General features: G+C 45.5%; 1 protein-coding gene across 3 annotated transcripts in view; it reads left to right on the top strand.

Moving 5' to 3' along the window:
* The window catches only part of SH2D4A (SH2 domain containing 4A), a 196,993-nt gene that overhangs the window by 152,710 nt on the left and 27,184 nt on the right, over positions 1-17,099 (top strand). For all 3 annotated transcript variants that reach the window (XM_063919989.1, XM_063919991.1, XM_063919990.1), the window contains one exon: positions 7,319-7,460. In XM_063919989.1, the coding sequence (XP_063776059.1) occupies positions 7,319-7,460 (142 nt within the window). The remainder of the gene's footprint in view (positions 1-7,318; positions 7,461-17,099) is intronic.

Genomic DNA, 17,099 nt, shown 5'->3' with positions numbered 1-17,099 from the left:
ATTGCCTCCAGAAAGTACACAGGGACCTGAGATGGTGGATTCCAGTGGGGACGAATTAATAATCTGTGAGGAGGGGGATGTACACAGTGAAAGGGCTGAGGAATCGGAGGATGATGATGAGGTGGACATCTTGCCTCTGTAGAGCCAGTTTGTGCAAGGAGAGATTGATTGCTTCTTTTTTGGTGGGGGCCCAAACCAACCAGTCATTTCAGTCACAGTCGTGTGGCAGACCCTGTCGCTGAACTGATGGGTTCGTTAAAGTGTGCATGTCCTGTTTATACAACATAAGGGTGTGTGGGAGGGCCCAAGGACAATTCCATCTTGCACCTCTTTTTTCTTTCATTTTTCTTTGCATCATGTGCTGTTTGGGGACAATTTTTTTGAAGTGCCATCCTGCCTGACACTGCAGTGCCACTCCTAGATGGGCCAGGTGTTTGTGTCGGCCACTTGTGTCGCTTAGCTTAGTCACACAGCGACCTTGGTGCGCCTCTTTTTTTCTTTGCATCATGTGCTGTTTGGGGACAATTTTTTTGAAGTGCCATCCTGCCTGACACTGCAGTGCCACTCCTAGATGGGCCAGGTGTTTGTGTCGGCCACTTGTGTCGCTTAGCTTAGCCATCCAGCGAACTCGGTGCAAATTTTAGGACTAAAAATAATATTGTGAAGTGTGAGGTGTTCAGAATAGACTGAAAATGAGTGGAAATTATGGTTATTGAGGTTAATAATACTATGGGATCAAAATGACCCCCAAATTCTATGATTTAAGCTGTTTTTGAGGGTTTTTTGTAAAAAAATACCCGAATCCAAAACACTCCCGAATCCGAAAATAAATTTTCAGGGAGGTTTTGCCAAAACGCGTCCGAATCCAAAACACGGCCGCGGAACCGAAACCAAAACACAAAACCCGAAAAATGTCCGGTGCACATCACTAATTAAAAGTAATAAAGGAGGAAGTGTGAGAGGCATATGGGCAGTGCTGAAACTAGGGTGGTACGGAGTACCATTAAGAAATATAGTGGTGGTACGCAGCACCACTAGCCCACCGCCAGCGCCGCAGGGCACAGCGTCTCTGCCCGCAATTAGCATGCAACCCCTGGCAACAAGCAAGAAACCCCTGACATGAGCATGTAACACCTGGCAACGAGCAAGAAACCCCTGGCAACGAGCATGTAGGGCGGTAAGTCCTACTAGAGGCAATATGTATGTAAGTGGCACTTCAGGGGCCAGTATGTGTGTAAGTGACACTAGTGGGGCATTATGTGAGTAAGTAGCACAGCAGGGGGCATTGTGTGTGTGTAAGCGGCACTACAGGGGGACATTATGCGTGTAAGCAGCTCTGCAGGGAGCATTATGCGTGTAAGCACAACTAAAATGCCATGGGGGGGGGGGAAATGTATAATTACGCCACTGCATGTATAGCGATACCCAGAAGTGCCGGGAACTCTAGCACCGCCAGGAGAAAATGCAGAAAGCTGCATCTTTTGTCATGAAACCCGTGACAGCAAGTAAATAGAAGTCTTACTGTGGGGCATAATTTGTAAGGAGCATTTTTGTGTGTTGGACATAAAATGGTGTCAGCGACATAACTGTGTGTGGCATAATGTTTAATGGGTATTACGGTGTGTGGCATAATCTGGCCATGCCCCTATTGTCATGTAGCCTCTCCCCTAGTTTTGTGTGACCATGCCCCCTCATGGCACGTGACCACGCCCATTTTTACTATCAGTACCACTAAGAAAAAATTTCTACTTTCACCACTGCATATAGGGGAAGTCCTATAGGTACGTGGGGGAGGTCTAATGGGCATGTGGGGGTGGTCTGATGGGCATGTGGGGGAGGTGTGAGAGGAATGTGGGGGAGGGTTGCTTCTAAATCGGAGTGTGAGAAGGGACCTTCTGATATCACTAGGGGAGGAGACACGTCACCAAGGAGAGGAGCTAAGGCCGAAAAGGGTACCCGAAAAGTACCCTCGCGGGCTCGCTTCAGGCTCGGTGGCTCGCTCCGCTCTGCTTCGCTCGCCACTGGGTTACTAAAGGTAATACTTGGTGGCGTGGATAGTAGAGGAACTATCCCGCTGGCCTAGCTCCTCCCCCTTGTGTTGTGGCTCCTCCCCCTGACGTAAAAAGGTCCCTTAGGCCACTTGGATCTAGCATCTACCTGTGGGGGAGGTGTGAGAAGCATGTGGGGGAGGTGTGAGAAGCATGTGGGGGAGGTGTGAGAGGTATGTGAGGGATGTGTGGTGGGTATGTGGGGGAGATGTGAGGCATGTGGGGAAAGTGTGGTAGGCATGTGTTAGGGGCGCTACAACTGTGGCCATTAGGTGTAAAGGACACTACTACTGCGGGAATTGTGTATAAGGGGCACTACTGTGGGCATTGAATAAGGGGCACTTTTGTGTGTATAAAGGGTACCAGCGCAACGTGAATAAAGGGCACTACTGAGTGACGTAACCTGAATAAAGGGCACTATTATGTGGTGTAATATGTATCGGGCACTACATGCAGTGTAATGTGAATAAGATTGTGCTACTGTGTGGTGTCATTTGAGTTGGCAGTGCTATTGTGTGATCACGCTGCTTCTTTGAGAGATCAATGTCCCTTTATAAATGATGTGAAGCAGGGCACTAATTTATAGTTTGCAGGCGGTGCTGAAAACTCTAGCACTGGCCCTGGCTCTGCTTAATGTGAGGTGGGGTGCATAGGTGGTGGGTAAATGAGTTCCACCACCTCTCCAGGACCACTTTAAGCACTGAGAACACCTATATTTTTTTAAACTCAAGGGAATTTTATTTTGGCAGCAAAAACGTGTCTTTCCACTTTATTCAGATTCAATTAACACAGGATACCTGGTGTGAATAGAGGATGGGATTCCATAAGGCCTGTTTTAGTTTTCTGTCACTGCCTGGAGGAACATCACTGAGTACAACCTGAATAAAAGACAGTTGACCTTGTAATAAACTTGCTTGTTTTTATTTTGTGTGGCCATAACGCTTGCTAACACTTTTGTTCATTGCAACTTGGAAAATAAAAGCAGCTGCAGGCAAGTTGCACTATAGCAGCCGGAAAAGTGTTTTCATTAATGTTTTGTTGACGTTTACCTACGTCTACCCCAGGAGATGACCTTCTCATCTTGCTACATGAGCTCTTCACAGGATGTCGCCATATAAATACTATAATGTGTATTCTTAATTCAAGAAGAGTATAATAGAAATCATATAGCTATCTTTCTTACAGTCACACTCATAAGGCCGTGTGCATTAACCCGTTTACACCAGGACTGCTCATCTGGCCTCTTATGGTTCATTATTTGGTCTCCAGGTTCCCAGAGAACATTTTATAGATTACTTTTTACTTCAGTTGAAGCGGTCAATTCTATTCAGCAACAGTTGAATAGCGCCGGGAGTTAGCTCCTGTCGCTATTCAATTCAGCTCATGTTAAGTCGGCGAAGGCCCGTTATCGCCGACTTAACAGGTTGAATTGTCAGGCGAACGGGTATTCTCCGACTTAACTCCCCGCCGCGATGCTGATTCCAGACAGAATCAGCCTCGCGCCGGCCGCGCGGCAGCACTTTTGTCGGATTTCCTCTCTCATCCCCCGGGGGTGAGAGAAGAATTCCCGACAATTGGTGTCACTTGGCACTGTATTGAATAGCTAACTCCCGGCGCTATTCAACTGTCGCTGAATAGAATTGACCCCGAAGAGTCTCAGACCATATATATGTTTAGTTTTTCATTAGTATTTGTTTAATGTAAACATTAAGATATACTTGTGTAAAAGTTTTCCTTCTAGAGTTTTAAAAATTTCAGAAGGTTAATAGTCTCCTAAATAAATTGATGTTAGTATGTGTGTGTGTGCGTGTGTGTGTTTATATCTCTATGGCAGGAAAATTAGATGCAATGCATATATACTAAAGGGCCCTACACACCTAGCGACCCGCCGCCGAGCTGCCAGACGACCGATACAGCAGACGGGCGCCCCGGCGGCGGGGGGCAGGTGATGAGGGGAGTGAAGTTTCTTCACTCCTCCCGGCTCCGTAGCAGTGCATGCTAATATGGACGAGATTGTCCATGTTGGCCTGCATGTTTAAATGAGCCAGCACCAGCGTTGAACGAGCACGGGGCCGTGCATCGTTCATCGCTGGTGCCTACACACTGAAAGATATGAACGGTATCTCGTTCATTAATGAATGAGAACGTTCATATCTTTCACTGGTATCGACCAGTTCGTAGAGCCCATTAGTCTCCAAAATTTATCAAACTATCCTAGACTTGTGGGACTGCGGTCGGGGGACTTGATGATACAATTTGCTTTATTAAGCCCTACCGAACACTGGGGGTCATTCAGATCTGATCGCTGCTGTGTATTTTCGCACAGCGGCCGATCAGGTACTAAATGCACATGCGCCTCAATGCGCACGCGCATCGGACAGCAACAACGGGCATCGCCGGGCAGCGATGGGATGGTGCGAAAATTCCATTTGCACGAGCATTCGCAAGGTCATTGACAGGAGGAAGCCGTTTGTGGGTAGCAACTGACCGTTTACTGGAAGTCTTCAGAAAAATGCAGGCGCGCCCAAGCGTTTTCAGGGAGGGTGTCTGACGTCGGCTCTGATCAGCCTGATGTGATCTCACTGGAGGAGTGCACACACTGGATTTTAGCAGCTCAGCGTACACATAGCATCGCACACTTGCACGGCAAAAATACACTCCCCCTGTAGGCGGCGACTATCTGAACGCAGGACAGCAAAATTAGTAGCCCAGCGATCAAATCTAAATGACCCCCACTGTGTGATGTCGTGATTTGTGGCAGAGGGGAGCGGGTCTCTGATTAATGTTTATGCTGATGCAAATGTCCTTACTGATCAAACTACTTGGTCTCATGTATTTATGGGTCTGCCTGACTCCCAGCCATTCTTATTCTACTATCTGTAATTCTCTTTCTAAAACTCAAATTGGTAAATCTACATATGTCTGTATGTAGGCCAGGCTTATTTTTGACCCTAAGTTTCCTCTGACCACTCGCCTTTCACGATTGCTTTGTTGCTTACACAGAATGCTGCATATATTAGATACTTTTTGTTAGGTAGATGTGTAGCCGCCTAATTTGCCTGTTGGAAAAGGGTTTGACTTTGAGAGACGTACCTGTATGTACAATCTGTGTCCCTATTTTTCCAGATGATATTTTGTCTAGGCCTTCTGTACCACACACACACACAGTGGCGGATCCAGGGGGGAAGGGGGGCACTCGGGCCCGTGCCCCCCCTGTCATTTGTGGCCCCATCCGTCCCCCCACCCCCTCCGCTTGTGTCACTGAGACACGCTGCCGCTCAGTCCAGCGGCAGCACGTCTCAGCTGTCAGGAGGAGAGCGCGGCTATCTGGCGGCATGTTGCGGACTTCAAACCAGCCGCCGGTTCGTGAGCCAATCAGAGCTCGCGGACCGGCAGCCAATCAGGAGCCGCCGGTCCGCGAGCTCTGATTGGCTCACGAACTGGCGGCTAGTTTGAAGTCCTACACGCTGCCAGACATAGCCGCGCTCTCTTCCTGACACCCTCAGAGCCGGCAGAGAAGCAGCAGCAGCGGTAAGCAGCTGCAGAACTGCTGTGGGGGCATTTGTATAGTATACCTGCCGTGGGGGCATTTGTATACCTGGCACTGTGAGGGCAATTGTATACCTGGCACTGTGGGGGCAATTGTATACCTGGCACTGTGGGGGCAATTGTTTACCTGGCACTGTGAGGGCAATTGTTTACCTGGCACTGTGGGGGCATTTGTATACCTGACACTGTGGGGGCATTTTTGGATCTGGCACTGTAGGGGCATTTTTGGATCTGGCACTGTAGGGGCATTTTTGGATCTGGCACCGTGGGGGCATTTTTGGATCTGGCACTGTGGGGGCATTTTTGGATCTGGCACTGTGGGGGCATTTGTGGATCTGGCACTGTGGGGGCATTTTTGGATCTGGCACTGTGGGGGCATTTGTGGATCTGGCACTGTGGGGGCATTTGTGGATCTGGCACTGTGGGGGCATTTTTGGATCTGGCACTGTGGGGGCATTTGTGGATCTGGCACTGTGGGGGCAATTGTGGATTTGGCACTGCACTATTGGGGGCATATGTCTGTGTATCACGTCTCATTTTAATTGGCCACACTCACTAAATGACTGCGGGCATTACTACAGGCAACATTACTACTGGGGGCAACACGGGCATTGCATAAGGGGCACCACTACTATGGGGTCTATATAAGGGGCACTACCAGTACAGTGGACATTGCATAATGAGCGCTACAACTGTGGGCATTGTATAAGAAGCACCACCTCACATGCACCGAAGCCGCACGCAAATGTACTTCCCCTTCCATGGTACCCCCCCTATCATTTTCTTCTGGATCCGTCCCTGCACACACACACACACACACACACACACACCCTTCTCCTTCACTTGTCTTTGCTTTCTTTAGCTATTTATTATTATGATATATTTCATACCATTATGTACACAGTATAGTATACAAAAAAATTAAACAGGCAAGCCTACATTTTGTGGTATTAGTATTGTTCTCTGACCAAATTCAAAATCTCTACTGTCTGCTCTCTATGAATACAGTTTGTCTGATAATCTTGACCTATATTGTTCATTGAGTCCTGAGGTCCGCGTCATAGTTAGCTAGACTATTAAAACCTCTGACTTGGATTAATCCCTGGATCTTTAGATGTATTACCATTTCTAATAAGGCATTATAGAAGACAATTAGAGGTCCTCCTTTCATTAAACATATTTTTTTTGCCCCTACCAGTAATTGTTTAGAAACTACCACATACTGTATCACCGGTGATTTCTATTTTTAACTTTAACCCTCTAGTGGAAGTAAAAAAATATATATTGGGTACTTGTGGGGTGTGTCCATACATTAAAGACTCTTGGGCATTGCTGCTTGTTTTAGAACTAGTGCATTTACACTGAACATTTTATGGGCAAGTGGTTCACTTTTTTTTTTTATTAATTGAGGTCAGATCAATTAGGAGAGATGTTTCAGCCCCCCAAAAGTAAGTGCAACTGTATTCTACACTTACTGTACAGCCACTGCACACTTGCTGTACCGCCATCCTATAGGGCATCGTACAAAAATCAGTGAGTCCAATAAGATTTCGGGCCGCAAGGGGGGCAAGTCAACGGCCTTCTTTGCCCCGCACTGAATTAACCCAATTATGTTTTTTTGTTAAAAAAGGAAACTATGTTAAAACTTGCTAAAGCATGTACGTTATATTAAAATGTTGGTGACAATATGTAATTTGTTTTATAATTGCATTTTATTGCAGAAGAAATCTGTTGTAATCAATGCACAAGCAAAAGAAAATGAAACATTAGAAGAAAGAACTCAAGAAATTTACATGAACTGGAAAGAATCTCAAGAAGTCAGACAGAAATTGGAGAAGGAGGATTCTGAGTGGCAAGAATCCTGTAAGTAGTCTTAAAGGATTGACAGCAAGGCAAAGGCATATTGGGAGAGATATCAAAGCATTAAAATAATAAGTAAATAGGATGAACCAGAGCTGTCCGAAAATGTGAGTAAAGGGTTTTGATATAGCGTATAGAAAACTGCAAACCTAAGTGTTCCAGTAAGCAAGAGGTTCATGGGTCAATGTCTGATGGTATGGTTAGTGTAAAATATTAAAATAAATATAATGAAAAATCTAGAAGGAGGAGAGACAGACATTAGGATGATGCAAGACAGTGGACATATCAGTCCATGTGGCAGTATGAGAAGGAGGAGGCTAAGTTGTCAGTTGAGAACTAGTTGAGGCCCTCCTTACTAGATAGTGTGGAGGGCCACTATGGTGCAGACACCTATAAGGTGTAAAAGCCAAGATGGAATGAACAGGGTGCCTCAGGGGAGCAGATGGCCACGAGGATCATCTAAGGGTGCCAGTCATCCTATGACTAGGTCTTTTCCTTGCCAAGTTGACAATGTGTGGGTACAACAGAATTATTCCATGAGGCTGGTGGGAAGTGAAAACCCAGGTTGAAAGTGTTACTTCTTGTGAAGTTTTGAACAAAGGTGACTGCCATCTTTACCCTTGTGTAGAGTTTCCTTAACTCTTCCATTCCAGTACAGATTTCAAGGATATCCATGCTTGAGTCCATATGGTCAAATCATATTGACTGAGGTACAAATTAAGTCACCTGTGCTCAAGCATGATTATCCTTAAGGGATCAGTACGTAATCCCGCTGGACGGGATCCCGGCGGTCGAAATACCGACGCCGGAATCCCGACCACACAATCCCGACAGGGGTGGCGAGCGGAACGCAGCCCCTTGCGGGCTCGCTTCGCTCGCCACGCTGCGGGCACGGTGCCTCGCTACGCTCGGCACACTATTATATTCTCCCTCTATGGGTGTCGTGGACACCCACGGAGGGAGAATATGTCGGGATTGTGGCGGTCGGGATTCCGTCGTCTGTATTTCGACCGCCGGGATCCCGTCCAGCGGGATGTTGACCGCATCCCATCCTCAAACCCTGGACTGTAATGGTGGAGTTTGGGAAACTGTGCTCTAGTGGGTGAATGATCATCACAGGCCCTAATACCTCAGTCGCGCTGTTCTACCACTTGTGCTTGTGCTCGATGGTCGTCGTACATAGAGTGTGTGGTTGTACAGAGATGCCCAAGGGGAAAAACTGTTGAGATAAGTAAAACTGGGAATTTAACACTCATTGTAACCGTTCTTGTCAGCTTGCTTTATGATCTAGGCCGTACATGCAAGTACACCTACTCATACATCTAACCAAACACTACTATGTGCCAACTCTATACACAACTAGGTTGCTGACATGTTAGCGGAGATGTATCAAACTTTTGAGAGAAATAAAGCAACTAATCAACTGTCATTTATCTAGCACAGTGTATAAACTGACAGCTGGAAGCTGATTTGATTTGGTTGATATGAGCAATTATCCTCTTTATCTACCTGGAAGGTTTGATACCGCTCCCTTGGCCCTAACTATAAATGGTCTTGTGGGAACAATGTAAACAGCTTAACAACTATGGTGTGGTGTTCTACACATGACCCTGACTCACACTACATACTATTCCCAAAGACTCCAAGAACAACAATCTACAGTGAGCATCAGATAGACACATTAACCTACTGTAAGCAATTTGCCCGTTCTGCCTTATGCCAGCCAGCATCTGCTGCTTGTACTGGACCTTTAAGGGCTTATTTAGACAGTGCAAGAGGCGCTATATTCGTGTTTTTCCTGGAGGCACTCGGAGACATTGTCATTAGTGAGGGGGTAATCCCCTTCCCACTAGTGTCACTTTTCTGTTGCTCAGGTCTTGATCATGCCTATCTGGTAGAGCAATCTATTTATGGGGCCTCACTGCCCATGATGCCTATGAGCCTAGCATCTACAGTTGTTCATCCTGGGCCTTACACCCAATATCACATGTAGGATGGACCTACCGCCCAGGGTCATGGGGCACACACCTACACAAGAATTAATATAGACATTTTTTTTTAGGCACATTGATTTCTGTGGCTGGTGCTAAGCACAGGGCATTTAACCCTTAAAGTGCTGGTGCACCAGGAATTAACTTGCAGCACCAAAGCACTAAACCTAGCACACATTTATTAGAATACATTTTTTATTAAAGTTTTACATCAAGAGTTAACCCATTGGTCAAGCCCAACATTAATTCTTCCTGCAGCTATTTCCAGCATATATGGGCCGGGATGTAATGAAGTCCAAGTTCGGGGGCCGTGCGGGATGGTGGCCGAACATGGACTTCATTACATCCCGCCCATGGAAAGAGATGGGAGACCTTGCCACAGTCGGTTTTCCTTGTGGGGTTGAAATCGCTGCATATTGTTGCCCATCAGTGGGAAAAATAACCTCCATAGAACTGGATTTATTATTTAGTAGTTTGAATGGTTACAACTGAAATTGCCAGGTATTGTGTAGAGATGTGCAGTGGTTTTTATATCCCATTTCAAATGGACAGCCAATCAGAATTAGTCTCTCATTATTCAATATAATAAGAATTTCACATATTTAAAGAATCCGGAAGCAACTATGAAAACTAACAGTAGAGAATTTTAATAACTTCCCTGTAAGAAATATGTCATTTTTTTAAAAATAGTTTCAAGGAAAAACAAATTTAGAAAAATACAGGGAGTGTGCAGTGGTTTGTTTTGTTTTGTGTAATTATTTTTAGCACCAGCCAGGAATCATACTTCTGGTCATTTTCTTGTGTAACATAGTTACTGAGGTAGAAAAAAAACAATTTGTTCATCGAGTTCAACCTGTTAAGGCCCATATAGACGGGCCGATGTAGGAGAGTTGTGTGTTGAGCGAACCGCTCAGCACACATCTCTCCCGCCGCTCAGCACACATCTCTCCCGCCGCTCAGCACAGCGCGGTCTGTGCTGAGCGTGCGGGGGGGGACGGGGGAGCCAATCTAGCACCAGCGATAGCGATGCGCGGGGCTGTGCATCGCTATCGCTGTTAGGGCTACACACGGAGCGATCTTGCTGAAAATCTAAGCAATCTAGTCAGATTGCTTAGATTATCTCTCCGTGTGTACCCCCCTTTAGTGATCTCCTACACTGTAATATTTTTTTAGACTAATTTTAACAGCAGTAAATGTTTAGCCATTATGTCACTTCCTTTTTTTTATTTATTTGTTATTACTATAGTGCATGATTTACCCACCATAACCCTGTATATCCTTATCCGTTAGGAATTTATCTAGCCTATTCTAAAAAGTAATTACCGAGCCCACCATTACTACTCTCTCAGGCAGGGAATTCCAAATACGTATTGTCCTTACTGCAAAGAAACCTTTCCGTCTCAGTGTGCGAAATCTCATCTCAAACCTAAGCGGGTGTCCACGTGTCCTTTGTGATGATCTTGCCAAAAACAAATCCCCCGCTAGCTCTGTGTATTGACCCCTTATATAATTGTAAATGTTAATCATGTCCCCTCTTAATCTCCTTTTTTCCAATGTGAACATGCCTAGATTAGCAAGCCTTTCCTCGTATTCTAGCGTCTCCATCCCCTTAATCAATTTGGTCGCCCATCTCTGAACCTTTTCTAGTTACAGGATATCTTTTTTTGTAGTATGGTGTCCAAAATTGTGCACAGTATTAGAGATGTGGCCTCACTAGTGATTTATGCAATGTGAGTATAACACTCTCATCCCTTGCATCAATTCCCCGCTAATAACCTTGTTTGCCTCTTTTGCTGCATACCTGCTTTGGGTAGTACTCCTAAGTTTGTTATCTATGTGAACACCTAAATCTTTTTCCAGTACAGAATCCACTAGTATTTCCCCATTTAGTATGTAGGTAGTGTTTCTGTTCTTGCTACCAAAGGGCATTACCTTACATTTGTCTATATTTAATCTGATTCTCCATTTTGCTGCCCATGCTTCCAGTTTAAATAAGTCGTTCTGAAGAGACTCCGCATCCCCCTCCGAATGTGTAACTTTACACAGTTTGGTGTCGTCTGCAAAAATTGACTGTACTCTCTAGACCTACTGCTAGATCATTTATGAAGATGTTGAACAATAGTGGTCCAAGTACAGATCCTTGTGGCACACCACTTAGTACCACAGTCCAAATTGAAAACGTTCCATTTACCACCTCACACTGCTTCCTTTTGTCCAACCAATTGCTAACCCAAGTGCATATTTTGTTCCCTAGTCCAATTTCTCTTCATTTGTAGAGAAGTCTCATGTTAGGTACTGTATCGAAAGCTTTAACAAAGTCTAAAAAGATTACATCCACTTCTGTAACCTGATCTAGGTTTGCAATAACTGTTTCAAAGAAGCCTATTAAGTTAGTTTGACATGATCTATCCTTCACAAATCCGTGTTGGTTCCTATTAAAACCTTATTGGTTTCAAGTAACTCCTGTATTCTATCCCTTAAAATACCTTCCAGTACCTTCCCCACTATAGATGTAAAACTTATTGGTCTATAATTACCCGGTTCAGATTTACTTACCTTTTTAAATATCGGCACTACTTCCGCTATACACCAGTCTTTGGGGACCATGCCTGGTGTAAGTGAGTCACTGAAAATCAAATAAAGGTGGCTTGCTAATTCGCACTGAAGTTCCATTAGAACCCTTGGGTGAATTCCGTCGGGACAAGGTGACTTATTAATCTTAATTTTTTTGTAATTGGTTACAGACTATTTCCTCATTTAAATAAGCATTAAGCAGTGGAACATTATCGTTACGGTTATGCATTTTCCGCCATCTGGTCCTCTCTTGTGAATACAGATGAGAAAAAGACATTTAATTTTGTGCCTATGTCCCTGTCGTCTTTGATTATGACGCCCATATCATGTCATTCTACATGTTCAGTGAATTGTGAGTGTCAATCCTGCAGAGGTTGGGGCTGAAATGCCAGCGGTTGGGATGCCGGCGGTCAAAATGCCTCCCAGGCATCTAGATGCTAACCGTAATCCTCCCTTATCGCAGGCTAAACCTAAGCCAGGTCTGTTGAGTGCAAAAACTGAAAATATAGGTCTGTATAGTCCATACTTCCCTACTGTCCTAGAGGGTCCAGGTGGCTCCTACTGTACAGTTGGAGCCTCGTTCATCTAGGCTTCTCAGCTGCGCCTAGGTGCACCAAGGCTTATTAGCATAAGTCTTTCATCTATTGTTCTCAGCTGCAATACAATACAGAGAGAACAATACAGCAGGGGATTAAGTCATTACAGCAGGGTATTAAGTCCGACTGCCCTCGCTCAATTAATCCTATTAAAGGGATAGATGAGGAGGGCTCCATCTGTACGTATAACGGAGCTCTCCCAGGATCTGGGGAGAGTGAACAGCCCCTCTGCACCCCATGTACGTCTGCAGTATATGGAGTAGAGCGGTGAGGACGAGATTTGTAGTGAAGTGCTTCACTGTGTCTCCACCTTCCTCTGCAAAATGCCACAAAATCACTGGATTCTGCAGCAGGGCAAGGCTATGGGATGTTATATATGTCCACAGTCATAATTGAAATGTTCATGTTGACATGAGAATGCTGACGATATGTATGGACACACATGACAGTCAGCCATAGGTTTCCACACACTGGAAACAAACAAAATGATCCCTCAGACATATAGGTTACATCTGTTTCATTTAACCAATTTACCTGAACAGCTGTTTATGCCCGTTTTATTGGTGTTTTGGCTGATTGTCACATGCTCCCGTACGTTACCAGATTGTCCTTCCAGCCAGTCGGATTGGAAAGATACATCTTTAGGTCTGTTCCCAGCATTAGAATGTCAATATATCGTCACTTGTGCCCAGTGGTCACTTACCTGCTTCCGACAGTGACAGTGGCCCCAGCAGCACCTTTCATTCCCGGCAGTCATGTAATTGTAACTTCCAGGTCAGACTCCTGATCTTCTGGAATTCTGATCAGTGTTCCTAACCGTACACCCTACTCTTAACCCCTGCCCCCCCCCCCCCCCCCGCAGCCCAACCTTAAACTCCCCCTGCAGCCTAACTCTAAACCTCTGACCTGCAGCCTAACTCTAATGTTGATACCCTGACAATGTTGACATTACACCTTTCGACATTCTGAGAATGTCAACATGTTTCATGTTGATATTTCAAAAATGCCGACATGACTGTCAACATTGTGTTGTTGACATTACGAATGTTTACATTGCCATTGTTGACATTTTGACTACATCCCAGGCCATCACACCTCTCCACAGTTGCCCATGACAAAATCGTCAACTGTGGGGGTATTCAATGTTTGTCGAATCCTTTCTGACGGAAAGGATCTGACAATGCAGTAGTCTGATTTTGGGCGTTCCCGACAATGCCAATCCAACTTTTTTTAAAGTCTGATTGATATTGTCGGAACCGGGCACAAAACCTGTCTGATTTGGCCACAGAATCCGACAAAACACGTGGCTCCGCGGCTAATCCGCCGATCCACGTGTTTTCCGACAAGTCGGAATTGCCGCCTTGTCAGAAAAAAGCAGCCCCGAAACTGACGCCTTTCCGACAAGACGGCAGTTTCCAGCTGCAATTGAATACCCCCCTATGATGTAGCTTAAGTCTTTAATTATTTTTTTTATGTGATGTGTCTCCATGCTGCTTCACAGTGGAGTATCTATAATGGCTGCAGTGTGTGCAGCGCACACTGGCCCCCACCGCACACCCTGCATCCATTTTTTTCAAACTCCCCTTTCTGGAGTTCCCCGCCGGTGGCAGAATGTCTCCACAAATCCCCTTGTAAATGGTGCGGTGGTCATTTTCACAGAGTTTTGCGCACACGCAGTAAGTAGATCTCTAGGAAAATTACTGCCGCACTATTTCCCCAGAGTCTATTGCTCTGCTGGGCGCCATCTGCAGAGGAGGGAGCCTGGATGGAGGAGGTTGCACACAGGTCTCCTCCTCTGTTAATGCCAGTAAGACAGAACAAAACTTTGCAATTTGTACTCATTTTCACCTTCTCAATTTAAAAGCTTACAATGTGTAGGAATACAATGGTAGCCCAACAAGGTTTCTAATTTATAATTTACTGCATGAAATGAGGGAACCTGAGCTTTAGATCCCCACATCTGTGGGAAATTGTGTTTGTGTGTAATGTTTCAACCATTGTGTGGTGATTTTACCAGGCAATAATTATTAAAATCATTTCAAAGAGGGGAATATTCCTGGTGTTTAGATTACAGTGATCACCATTCACCAGGCACTACTGTAACTTACATTGAGTTGATTTGACAGAGGAGACTCTTCTCTTTCATACAAGACAGATTGCTGGTAGCTGCTGCAAAGCTTATTATGAAGGGTGTGAGTAGACATTGATACATGCATAAAATCACACACCTAAATACATACACACCCGCATGCATGCATGCATGCATACATACATACATACATACATACATACATACATGCATGCATGCATGCATGCATGCATACATACATACTCACATATATACATATAGCCACACACCTGTATACATACACACATATATAGAGTCACACATATATACACACAGTGACACACAAGCACACATACAGATATGTATGTGACCTGGCAGAGTCCTGGGTCACATGTCTGATCGCGGCATAACCCTCCCCACGTCCTAGTACAAGTAATACCGTACTGACCTTCAAAATGCTGCAATTCATTTATATGTGTGTATATATACACATTACATAAAACACACACACACACACACACACACACACACACACACACACACATAAAATAGAAGTATAAAATTATTATTAATAGAAAATTGTACTTACCTGCCATGTTTCAGACTCTGTACACGGTCTTGCTTCTGTTGCTCAGCGCCTCTTCCGATGGCAGCTTAGGCAGTGCAGAAGGGAGCAGTTTTAACGCGATCTCCCTGGCAAGGTCTTCTCTCCCCTCCCTTCAGAGACAGACAGCGGCAGTGCTATGTGGGGCTGGCGCCTCTCTGCATGGCGGACCACGCTAAGTGGGTAGCGCCAGCTCTGGTTAGGGGGTCTCGGCGCCCCCTCTTATCCAGCGCCCAGGTCGCCTGCCCCCTAGCCCCCCCCAGTTGCGGCCGTGAGGAAGATATTGGGACTTACGTTCCCTCACCACATCCTTTTCCACTCTCTCCCCCCTCCCCCCCCCCCTAATGCCAATAGCTGCAAATCTCCCCCGGTTGTTTAGACCAGTTGTGTAGACAGGTGGAGATTGTACTCTGAAATCTTAATGTACAGTATATGCGGAGGATAAATCCCACTATAATTGTGGTGCTTACAGATTTTCTAGAAAATAAAAGTAGCGTAACACTATTGCAACCAATGTATTCTGGATCTAAAAGCAAATGTTATCTATAGATTGAGCATTTTTATTTTAGTGAATGGCTGTGTTTGTGTGTAACCAGGCCCCACTGTCCTCACGAAACAAAGGAGTAGGTGTAGTTTATAGTAAAATCAGAATGGCATGTGGTGCAATTGGCACATTTTCTATGACTCGGGGCGACTGATCATGCCACATACCTAAAACCAAATATGCTCCATCTGTAAACTGCTCTTAGATCCAGATTACACTTGATCAAAATGTGTGCACTCAACTTGACCTTGACTAATTTTTTAAAGTATTCCTTAAGACGTCAAAATGATATCACTGGATTTTCAAATATTCCCCCAAGTCTGAAATTCAGTGGTTGATGGGCAAGTGACCTGAGAACCTGGGACTATCAATCATAGCATGCTTTGGAATATGCACCCATCTTAATGTCCTCAAAAGATTTGTTGTGTCAGAGTTCTGCTCACAGAATGTACCCAAGTGATAGGTGGTCACAAAACCGTTAAATGCTATTACATTGATCAATCTCAAGGTGCTTCATTAAGGCCACTCTTTAATGTCTCTGTGCACGTTTTGTGGGCGTCGATGCTTCATTTTAGGAGCGCAGTCCAGACACCGCAGGCGTGTCCGGACCGTTTGCAGGGTGGGCCGCAGCAGCTGCGTGACGTCACACGCAGTCATTGCGACCCTTGACATGGCGGGTAGTCGTTTTGCAGATAGGCTGCACGGGCACAGGTCTACTCTAAATATGCGAAAGCATTGCCACCGTGCGATGTTCTTGCATGTCTGCGGGGGAGGGGGGGCTGGATCCGGCATGCGGGGCAGACTTGCCCTGTGCTGGGCATCCCCCCATATGTCAAAGAAATTGATCATAGATGTGGATTTTCTCACACACCTACGATCAGGTCTGAATTAGGCCCATAGTTAAGGGCCGATTCAGACTTGATTGTAGATGTTAAGGGTTGCAGTGAGTGACAATGGCAGCGTGTTAGTGCCTGCGTTGACTGGACCGCGCCCCTAAAACGGAGCATCGATGCCCACAAAACGCAGTGTCGACGCCCTGTTCCCGCCCCCTCCAGATCTTATACTGTGTTTTGAATAGAATGCAGTTTAGGACCTTGCACAAGTGTACCAGTGTACGCGCATATGCAGATGTGCAGCAATCACTTCTTATAGTTTTTGCACATCAGCGTCAGGGTCTGAATCAGCCCCTTAGTGCTGTAAGTCACATTTTCTTCTTATGGGCCCTACAGACTGGGCGACCCGCCGCCGAGCTGTCCGATCGCCGA

The sequence above is a fragment of the Pseudophryne corroboree genome, chromosome 1 (genome assembly GCF_028390025.1).
Source record: "Pseudophryne corroboree isolate aPseCor3 chromosome 1, aPseCor3.hap2, whole genome shotgun sequence".
NCBI lineage: Eukaryota > Metazoa > Chordata > Amphibia > Anura > Myobatrachidae > Pseudophryne > Pseudophryne corroboree.
This window is presented reverse-complemented; position numbering and strand designations above follow the sequence as displayed.